This window comes from Loxodonta africana, chromosome 7, assembly GCF_030014295.1.
Source record: "Loxodonta africana isolate mLoxAfr1 chromosome 7, mLoxAfr1.hap2, whole genome shotgun sequence".
Lineage (NCBI taxonomy): Eukaryota > Metazoa > Chordata > Mammalia > Proboscidea > Elephantidae > Loxodonta > Loxodonta africana.
This window is the reverse complement of record NC_087348.1, coordinates 16,250,361-16,261,719: the sequence shown is the minus strand read 5'-3', so window position 1 is coordinate 16,261,719 and position 11,359 is coordinate 16,250,361. Positions and strand designations below refer to the sequence as shown.

The window sequence follows — 11,359 nt, the reverse complement described above, 5'->3', positions numbered from 1 at the left end:
CACTGCCTCTGCCCCTTCTTGATGGGGTATACTGGACAACCTGGTGAAAGAGACATTGGTTCACCACTACCCCATCCCACGTTACCACCAGTGGCTGGCACACCCCCTACCATAATCTTTTGTTGTTGTTTTTATATTTTTATTTCTTTCATTGCTGGTTTCTTCTCTTGCTTTCTTCTCTTTCCTGTCCTTTCTCCCACCCACCTAGCCCCAAGTGACTCCAATGTTGCTACTTGAGAGGCTGAGACACACCACTAGGCTAGAGAGACACCAGCACAAGGTCACTACACATCTCTCCCACCCTTACAGCCAAATCCTATCTCATTGCCATTTTATTACTTTTTTGTTTTCTTTTTTCCATCATTATTGCCTTTGTTTTTCTCATCTTTCACCCACACATTTAGCTCTACACATCTCATCCTCTTCTTTCACTCCTTCTTATCTGCACCACATGCTAAGTGCCACACCCCAGAGTGGTATTGGCACACTCCACTGGAAAAAGCCTTGCATTGCCCCCCATCTGTGCCCCATTGCCCCCAATTTATACTGCAAACAACCAACCCCTTCCACCCCCAGTGGACCCACCAGCTGCACCATAGCTGAGTGACCTGCCCTACTCACTTGGACAAGATGGTGAGAAGTATTGTGCCCACAGGCAAGCAAGTAAAAAAAATGCACCCAGACAACCAACACAGACATAATCAAATACATCAAAAAACCAGGGTGACACACGACAACTAAGAGCCCAAGAGACAGAAAGGGCCACATGAACCAGAGACCTACATCATCCTGAGACCAGAAGAACTAGTTGGTGCCCAGCCACAATCGATGACTGCCCTGACAGGGAGCACAACAGAGAACCCCTGAGGGAGCAAGAGATCAGTGGGATGCAGACCCCAAATTCTCATAAAAAGACCAGACTTAATGGTCTGACTGAGACTAGAGGAATCCCGGTGGTCATGGTCCCCAAACCTTCTGTTGGCACAGGACAGGAACCATCCCCTAAGACAACTCATCAGGCAGGAAAGGGACTGGACAGTGGGTAGGAGAGAGATGCTGATGAAGAGTGAGCTATTTATACCAGGTGGACACTTGAGACTGTGTTGGCATCTCCTGTCTGGAGGGGGGATGGGAGGATAGAGAGAGTTAGAAGCTGGCAAAATTGTCACAAAAGGAGAGACTGGAAGGGCTGACTCATTAGGGGGAGAGCAAGTGGGAGTACAGAGTAAGATGTATATAAACTTATATGTGACAGTCTGACTTGATTTGTAAATGTTCATTTGAAGCTCAATAAAAGTTAATAAAAAAAATAATAAACCAGGGTGAAACAATCAATTCTACAATCAATAAACAAAGAAAATAATTCCTGAATATCCTGGTGACAGCAAATAATACCAACACACAAAAAAAGAAGATGGCTCCAGAAAGTGACAAAAATAAAACACCAGATGACCTTCTACTGGAAGAAAAGGCACCGGAACTACCTGATAGGGAATTCAGAGCTCTAATATCCAAGGTTCTTCAAAAGATGAAGGAAAATGCAGACAGAGATAAGAAAAAAATAGACAAAATCATGGAAAAGATAGACAAAGCAATGGAAGAAATCATGAAAATAATATAGGAATAAAATGTCACAATAAATAAACAACTAATATCATACAAAAACAGCCATTAGAAACCCAAAAGATAAGCAAAAGATTTTAGAAATGGACAGTGTAACGGAAGGTTTTAGGAGCAATTTGAAACAACGGAAGACAGGATCAGTGAAATTGAAGACAAATTCTTGGATAACACTTTGTTTCAGGAAAAATCAGAGAAAAGAACAAAGAAAAATGAAAAAACCATGAAAACAATGTGGGATACAATCAAAAGCAAAACTTCGCTAGTGATCAGAGTTTCAGAACAGGGGGAGAAAACAGAAGAAATGGAGAGGATCATTCAAGATTTGCTGCCAGTAAACTTCCCTAATAACATGAAAGACAAAAGCCGACTACCCAAGAAGCTCAATAAACCCCACATAGAATGAATGGCTCAAACAAAAAACACCAAGGCATATCATAATCACACTCACCAAAACCAAAGACAAAGAAAGGATCCTGAAAGCAGCTCAAGATAAACGAAAAGTCACATACAAACTGGAAACAATAAAACTAAGCTCTGATTTTTCAGCAGAAACCATGCAGGCAAGAAGGCAATGGGACAACCCACATAAAAGCTTGAAAGAAAAAAACTACCAACCAAGAATAATATATCCTACACAACTATCACTCAAATATGACAGAAAAATTAGGATATATCCAGATAAACAGAAGCTAAGGGCATGTGTAAAAACCAAACCAAACTTCACAAGAATTATTAAAGGGAGTTTTTTAGTTAGAAAACTAACATCAGACAACAACCTGAAACTAGCACATAAGACACCATCAGCCACATACCAACTTAGATAATGAACACTCAAGGATACAACAAAACTAAAAGATTTACAACAGGCAACCAGAGAGGTCAATTTGTAAATGACAACACAGACAGATCAATTAAAAAAGGAATAAATGGAGTAGGTATAGAGCTTTCAAATGGAGAGGAAGTCAAGGCATTATAAAGTAATAAAAGACTGGTGAAAACTTAGGCAGATGGGGCAAATTTCAAGATAACTACAAAGAAAGTTAACGAATATACTCATCAAAATAAAAAAGAAACACATAAAGACTCAGTAAACACAAAATCTATGAAGATGAAACAAATGAAAAAAAATCCAGAAACAAAAGGAATTCAACATAGGAGAGAAAGAGGAATAAAGAAAACCTGAGCACCACCAAAAAGCACTACAAAATGACAGCAATAAACTCACACCTACCAATAATCACATTGAATGTAAAAGGCTTAAATGCAACTTTAAAGACACAGAGAGTGACAGAATGGATTTTTTAAAAAAGACCCGTCAATGTGCTCTCTACAAGAGACATGCCTTAGAAACAAAGACATAATTTTTTTTAAAATCAAAGGATGGAAAAATATATATCAAGCAAAGAGCTATCAAAAAAAAGCAGGAGTTGCAATACTAATCACAAATAATAAAAAATTTAAAACAAAATCTGCCATAAAAGACAAAGGACATTTTCTAATGATTAAAGGGACAAGAAACCATGAATACATAACCATAATAAATATCTACAGACCCAATGACAGGGCTCCAAAATACATAGAATAAACTCTAACAGCACTGAAAAGACAAACTGATACTTCCACAGCAATAGTAGGAGATGTCAACACACCAGTCTCAATAAAGGACAGAACACCTAGAAAAAACTCAAAAAAGATACAGATTTAAAGGCCACAACCAACTAACTTGACCTCATAGACATATATAGAACACTCCACCCAACAGCTGCAAAGTACACATTCTTTTCCAACACACATGCAACATTCTCCAGAATAGACCACATCTTAGGTCACAAAGTAATCCTCAACAAGACACAAAACACTGAGATAAAAAAAAAAAAAAAACTTCTCTCATCACAACACCCTAAAAGCAGAAATTAATAAAGGAAAGAATAATGAAAAAAACCAAATACATGGAAACTGAATAACACCCTCCTTAAAAACCACTGGGTACTAGAAGTAATCAAACATGGAATCAAAAAATTTTGAGAATCAAACATGAATGAAATCACATCTTACAGAAACCTTTGGGACACAGCAAAGGCAGTGCTCAGAGGTCAATTTATACCAATAGATGCACACATCAAAAAAGAGAAGAAAGGGACAAAATCAAAACATTAGCTACACAACTTGAACAAATAGAAAGAGAACAGCAAAAGAAGCCAACAGCCACCAAAAGAAAGGAAACAATAAACATCAGAGATGAAATAGAGAATAGAAAACCAATAGAAAGGATCAACAAAACCAAAAGTTGGTTCTTTGAAAAGATCAACAAAATGGACAAACCACTGGCCAAATTGAAAAAAGAAAAACAGGAGAGGACAAAAATAACCCAAATAAGAAATGAAATGTGGGACATTACAACAGACCCAACTGAAATGAAAAGCATCATAACACACTACTATGAAAAACTATTCTCCAACAGATAAGTAAACCCAGAGGAGGTGGACAAATTTCTAGAAGCACACTACCTACCCAAACTAAAACGAACTGAAGCTGACAATCTGAACAGACCCATAACAACAAAAGAGATCGAAAAAGTAATTAAAAAAAAAAAATTCCCAACAAAAAAGCCCTGGCCCAGACTGCTTCACTGCAGAATTCTACCAAACATTCAGAGAAGAAATTATACCAGTACTACTCAAACTATTTCAGGACTTAGAAATGGAAAGGATACTTCTGAATTCATTCTATGAAGCCAGCATAACCCTGATATTAAAACCAGGCAAAGACACCTCAAAACAAGAAAATACAGACCAATATCTCTCATGAATGTAGATGCAAAAATTCTCAACAAACTTCTAGCCAAGAGAATTCAACAACATATCAAAAACATAATACACCATGGACATTTGGAACTCATACCGGGTGTACAAGGATGGTTCAGCTTTAAAAAAAAAACCAATGTAATCCACCACATAAATAAAATGAAAGAATCATATGATCATTTCAATTGACACAGAAAAGGCATTCGACAATGTCCAACACCCATTCCTGATAAAAAACCTTCAGTAAAATAGACAAAGGCAAATTCCTCAACATGATAAAGGGCTTCTATACGAAACCAACAGCTAACGTTATTCTTATTGAGAGAAGCTGAAATTATTCCCCTTCAGAACAGGAACAAGACACAAGAATGCCCTTTATCACCACTCCTACTTAACATTGTTCTGGAAGTTCTCGTTAGAGCAGAAAGGCAAGAAAAAGAAATAAAGGGAATCCAAATTGGAAAGGAAGAAGGAAAACTGTCCCTATTTGAGGATGATACGATACTCTACATGGAAAACCAAAAAAACTCCATGACAAAACTACTGGAACTAAGAGAAAGATTCAGCAAGCTAGCTAGACACAAGATAAAAATACAAAAATCAATTGGATTCTTAAACACCAATAAAGAGAACTACGAAAAGGAAATCAGGAAAACAATACCTTTTATAATAAAAAAAAATTTTTTTTATAGCTCCTAAAAAAATAAAATACTTCCGAATAAATCTAACCAGGGATGTAAAACACCTATACAAAGAAAACTACAAAACACTACTGCAAGAAATCAAACAAGACCTACATAATGGAAAAACATAGCATGCTCATGGATTGGTAGGCCCAATATTGTGAAAATGTCAGTTCTACCCAAAACAATCTACAAATACAATGCAAAACTGGATGTCCATATGCCAAAAAAAAAAAAAAAGAAAAGAAACAGGATACATACCTCACACCACACACAAAAACTAACTTACAAAAAAGAAAAGACCTAAATATAAAACCAAAAATATAAATGTCATAGAAGAAAAAATAGGGTCAATACTAGAGGACCTCATACACGGCATCAGCAGGATACAAACCATAACTAATAATATACAAATATCAGAAGATAAACTAGAGAACTGAGATCTTCTAAAAATTAAACATTTATACTCATCAAAAGACTTCACCAAGCATCTTACAACATGGATGAATCTAGAGGACATTATGCTGAGAGAAATAAGGCAGTCACAAAAGGACAAATATTGTATGAGACCACTACCATAAACACTCATGAAAAGATTAACATACAAAGAGAAACAATCTTTGATGGTTACGAGGGAGGGAAGAGGTGAGGATGGAAAAACATTTAATAGACAATAGATAAGTGGAAACTTTGGTGAAAGGTAATACAGTACACAATACTAGGGAAGCCAGCACAACCTGTACAAGGCAAGGTCATGGTAGCTCCATAGACCCGTCAAAACACCCTGAGGGACCAAATTGCTGGGCTGAGGGCCATGGGGACCATGACCTCGGGGAACATCTAGTTCGAGTAGCATATCATGGTTTATAAAGAATATATTCTACATTCTACTTTGATGAGTAGCATCTGGGGTCTTAAAAGCCTGTGAGCAGCCATCTAGGATACTCTACTGGTCTCACCCCTTCAGGAGCAAGGAAGAATGAAGAAAACTAAAGATACAAAGGAAAGATTAGTCCAAAGGACTCATGGACCACATATACCACAACCTCCATCAGACTGAGCCCAGAGCAAGATGGTACCCAGCTACCACCACTGACGGCTCTGACAGGGATCAAAATAGAGGGTCCCAGACAGAGCTGGAGAAAAATGTAGAACAGAACTCTAACTCAAAAAGAAACACCAGACTTGCTGGCCTGACAAAGACTGGAGAAACCCTGAAAGTATGGCCCATGGACACCTTTCAGCTCAGTAATGAGGTCACTCCTGAGGTTCACCCTTCAGCCAAAGATTGAACAGGCCCATGGAAAAAACAAGACTAAAGGGGTGCAACAGCCTTGGGGCAGGGACTGGAAGGCAGGAGGGAACAGGAAAGCTGATAATAGGGAACCCAGGGTTTAGAAGGGAGGGTGTTGACATGTCGTGGGGTCGTTAACCAATGTCATAAAAATAATGTGTGTTCTAACTGATAAGAAACTAGTTAGTTCTGTAAACCTTCATCTAAAGAACAAACAAATGAATACATATATAAGTGTTCACCAAAACATTAAAAAGTGAAACTACAAACTGGGCAAAAATTTTTAGCTATGACAAATCCAACAAAGCCCTAATCTCTAAAATCTATGGGAAAATCCAACATCTCTACAAAAAAAGGCAATAACCCAATTAAATAATGGGCAAAGGTTATGAACAGACACTTCACCAAGAAGACATTCAAGCAGCTCACAGATACATGAGGAAATGCTCGTGATCATTAGCCATAAGAGAAATGCAAATCAAAACTACAATGAGATACCTTCTCACCCAACGAGGCTAGTATTAATCCAAGAAACACAAATAATAAACGTTGGACAGATTGTGGAGAGAATGGAATACTTATACACTGTTGGTGGGAATGTAAAATGGTAAAACCACTTTGGAAATCAATATGGCACTCCATGAAAAAGCTAGAAATAGAAGTACCATATAATAGAGCAATCCTACTCCTTGATATATATCCTAGAGAAATAAGAATCATCATAGGAGTAGATATGTGCACATCCATGTTCACTGTAGCACAGTTCGCAAAAGCAAAAAGATGAGAACAACCTAGGTGTCCATCAACAGATGAATGAATATACAAATTATGGCACATTCACACAATGGAATACTGCACAACAATAAAGAACAACGATGAATCCACAAAACATCTCATAACATGGAAGAATCTGGAAGGCATTATGCTGAGTGAAATTAGTCCCAAAAGGACAAATATTGTATGAGACCAACATTATAAGAACTCAAGAAAAGATTTAAACAGAAAAGGAAATATTCTTTGATGGTTATGAGGATGAGGTGGGAGCGAGAGGGATATTCACTAACTAGAACCTAACGAAAAACCAAACCCTTTGCCTTCAAGTCGATTCCTACTCATAGCAACCCTATAGGACAGAGTCGAATTGCCCCTTCAGTTTTCAAGGAGTGCCTGGAGAATGTGAACTGCTGACCTTTTAGTTAGCAGCCATACCTCTTAACCACTAGGCATCCAGGGTTAGTAGACAAGAATTATATGAAGTGAAGGGAAGGACAACGTACAATACAGGGGAAGTCAGCACAACTGGGCTAAACCAAAAGCTAAGAAATTTCCTGAATACAACCAAACACTCTGAGGGATAGAGTAGAAGGGGCAGGGGCCTAGGGACCATGGTTTCAGGGGACATCTAGGTCAACTGACATAACAAAGTTTATTAAGAAAATGTTCTGCATGCCACTTTGGTGAGTGGCACCTGGGGTCTTAAAAGGTAGCAAGCGGCCATCTAAGATGCATCAACTGGTCCCAACACACCTGGAGCAAAGGAGAGTGAAGAACACCAAAGACACAAGGAAAATATAAGGTCAAGAGACAGAAAGGGCCACATAAACCAGAGACTCCATTATCCTGAGACCAGAAGAATTAGATCCTGCCTGGGTACCACCAATGACCACCCTGACAGCAAACACACAGTAGAGTCCCTGAAGGAGCAGGAGAAAAGCATGGTGCAGAACTCAAATTCTAGAAAAACACCAGACTTAATGGTCTGACTGAGATTGGAGGAACCCCAGAAGACATGGCCCCCAGACGCTCTGTTAGCCCAAAACCAAAACCATTCCCAAAGCCAACTCTTCAGACGAAGATTAGACAGGAGTATAAGACATAAAATGGTACTCATAAACAGTGTGCTACTTAACTCATGTAGATAAACCAAAAAAACCCAAACCCACTGAGATCGAGTCGATTCCGACTCATAGCGGCCCTATAGGACAGAATAGAGCTGCCCCATAGAGTTTCCAAGGAGCGCCTGGCAGATTCTAACTGCTGACCTTTTGGTTAGCACCCGTAGCACATAAACACTATGCCACCAGGGTTTCCACTTGAGTAGATAAAAAAAAGATAAGTGAGACTAAATGGGCAGCTCCTGTTTGGAGGTGAGATGAGAGAGCAGAAAAGGACAGGAGCTCGTGGAAAGGACATGGGAAATCTGGGTGGAAATGAGGAGTGTGTTGTCTCATTATAAGAAGAGCAACTATGGTCGCATAACAACGTGTGTATAAATTTTTATGTGAGAAACTACCTTGAACTCTAAACTTTCACAAAAGCACAATAAAAAAATAAAAATAATTTTTAATTTTTCCTGTATTTAATTTTATACAGTATTTAACTTTGTTTTATTTGAACATATATAAATGTTGAAAAATTAATAATGAATAAGATAAATGAAAATCTGTGAAGGAAAGAACATGCTGCTTGGTGTCCCGGACTCTTGTCATTTCTGTACATACAATATCTACCAACATTTCTCTTCTCAAATCACAATCACACTTTAGGCTTTTATCAAAGTTCTAATAATGGAAACTGGCTTTTTAAACTGTGTATAACAACACTTCGTTAGATTACTTCTTGATGGCAGCTAAGCATGATGGCACCAAGAAATAAGGAAGCCAAGTTTTTACTTCTTGCTGTCTATTCATGTGACATGCAAAAGGTCACTTACACATTTTTACCTCCATCTACCTTATACGGTAATGATACCTACCCAAATATTATTCTGACTGATATAAGGCTGTTGCTCTCTTTATAAGCCTCTTCAGGGCCTCTTTGATCTCCTTGTTCCTCAGACTATAGATCAGAGGGTTTAAAATTGGGATGATGATGACATAGAACACTGATAGCACCTTGTCCTGCTTCATGGTCTGATTAGACTTTGGACACAAGTACACAGAGAGGGTTGTGCCATAATAGAGTGTCACAGCTGCCAGGTGGGAGGCACAGGTATTGAAGGCCTTGGCACTACCCTTGCCTGAGGATATTTTCAGGATGGAAGCTGCAATGAAACCATAGGATAAGAGGATAACAAACAAAGAGCCAAATCCAACAACAATAGCTACCAGAAGAAGAATCATTTGGCTGATGAAGGGATTGGAGCAAGACAAGGGAATAATCTGAGGTAAGTCACAGAAGAAATGTTGAATGACATTTGGCCCACAGTAGTAAAGTCGAAAGCAAGAGACCGTTAGCGATAAACTGCTAAGGAAACCACTCACACAGGCCCCAGCCACCATCTTTCCACAGAGGCCAGGAGCCATGATGGCTGAGTACTGCAGAGGGCTGCCAATGGCCATATATCGGTCATAGGCCATGGCGGCCAAGAGGCAGCACTCAGCCGGACCCATCCAGGCCACAACAAAATATTGAGTAGCACAGGCAATGAAGGAAATTCTTTTTTCATCTTCGAAGAAGTCTGAAAGCATTCTTGGACTGATGGAAGAAGAATAGCAGATGTCTATAAATGACAGGAAACTGAGAAAAAAGTACATGGGTATGTGTAGGTGGGAGTCCACCCTGATGAGAAGAATGAGACCAAGGTTCCAGATGAGAGTCACCAGGTAGATCACTAGGAATATCAGAAAGAGGATGAGTTGCAGCTCTTTTTCATCTGAGAGACCCAGAAGTAAAAACATGGTCACAGAAGAGTAGTTTCCATTCCATTCCATGGACCTGTTTGAAGCCATCTGCTGAAGAAAAGATGAAAGAAGGAAATAGCTTTATTTTCCCTCCTAAAAAAATTCTAAGTGAAAAATCATATTGGATATATATTATCATTGGTTTTGGGGACAGAAGGCAGTAAATGGCCATCATTAGTCCATCATCTCCTAAAATGTCTTAATATCATGTTTTCCCCTGCCAGATTTTGCAAATATGTTAGTAAGACCAAATTAAGAAAACACTGATGAAAGAGAAAGTTCCTGCCTAAGCAAGGCTCTGCTCTTAACTAGGTGCTTGGAGAAGTTAATGTGGAAAATATGTCAAGTGAGGAGGCTGGAGGAGATGCTCCTTAAAGTTTCCTCGAGAACTAGCACTCAAATAACCTATAATCAGAAAGTATTGATGATCCTGTTACAGCCTTTTGCTTCCACAGTGTAACAGAATGGTGGGAAAAGTCACCCACTAAGAAGCAGAAGCTTGGAAATGGAGTGGTTTAACCAATTTAATGACTCTAGGAAGGCTCCTGAGAAGTGAAATAAGACAAGGTTGGAAGAGTCATGAGGTTCTTTTTTTTCAGGTGCAGCGTTTTCTTTCTGCACATCAGGAATAGTTAAGAGTTAGATTGTATAAGACCATGTTTAATGCTTTCTTTGTGTCTCTGATAATCTGATGGAAACTCTGGATCATCTGCTCAGCAAAATGCAACCACTTACACGTTTGCGTACAGTTTTACTGGATTTGCAATTACCCTGAAGTCTATTGATGGTTACCAGGTTCGAGAATTCTCCTACAGGAGACAGTGACTCGGAATTATGAAAGGGTCATGCCTGGGCAAAGGGCATGGACATTGGGAAGCTGAGGCATCAATAGCACAATCATAATGTCTCTTTACATAGATATTCTTACAGTAAATAAATAGAAAAGGCATGACACCGACTGACTGCCAAGGATATAAGTCAAACTGGAAGAGATTTAGTATCTTTTAGAAGGAAACGAGGAGGTATTAAAATGTTTTGCAATATGTGCTGGTGTAACTGAGCAACAGGAAAATGTTGAACTTGAGATGGTAACCACTGCAAAGGTTGTATCCACAGATACCTAAAGGACAAAATTACCACATCAAATCCTATCATACACAGAGAGCCAAGTTAAACCAGTGATGCCATTGGTAATCTTAGAGACACCTTTTAATTGTCACATTGTTTTTCTGCCACACCAGATTGTATAATTGCCAGTCAAACCTCATTTTC

The 11,359-nt window shown here is 38.7% G+C and overlaps 1 protein-coding gene across 1 annotated transcript; it reads right to left on the bottom strand.

Annotated features, from left to right (window-relative positions):
* Positions 1 to 8,432: 8,432 nt before the first annotated feature.
* On the bottom strand, positions 8,433 to 10,135 carry LOC100668580 (olfactory receptor 5A1-like). The gene has a single exon (XM_003419530.4). The coding sequence runs from the start codon at positions 10,133 to 10,135 to the stop codon at positions 9,167 to 9,169; it is 969 nt and encodes a 322-aa protein (XP_003419578.4). The 3' UTR covers positions 8,433 to 9,166.
* Between the last annotated feature and the right edge of the window lie 1,224 nt (positions 10,136 to 11,359).

What these genes read in the sequence shown, in the direction of transcription:
- LOC100668580 (XM_003419530.4), bottom strand. Translation starts at nt 10,135, where the DNA reads ATGGCTTCAAACAGGTCCATGGAATGGAATGGAAACTACTCTTCTGTG.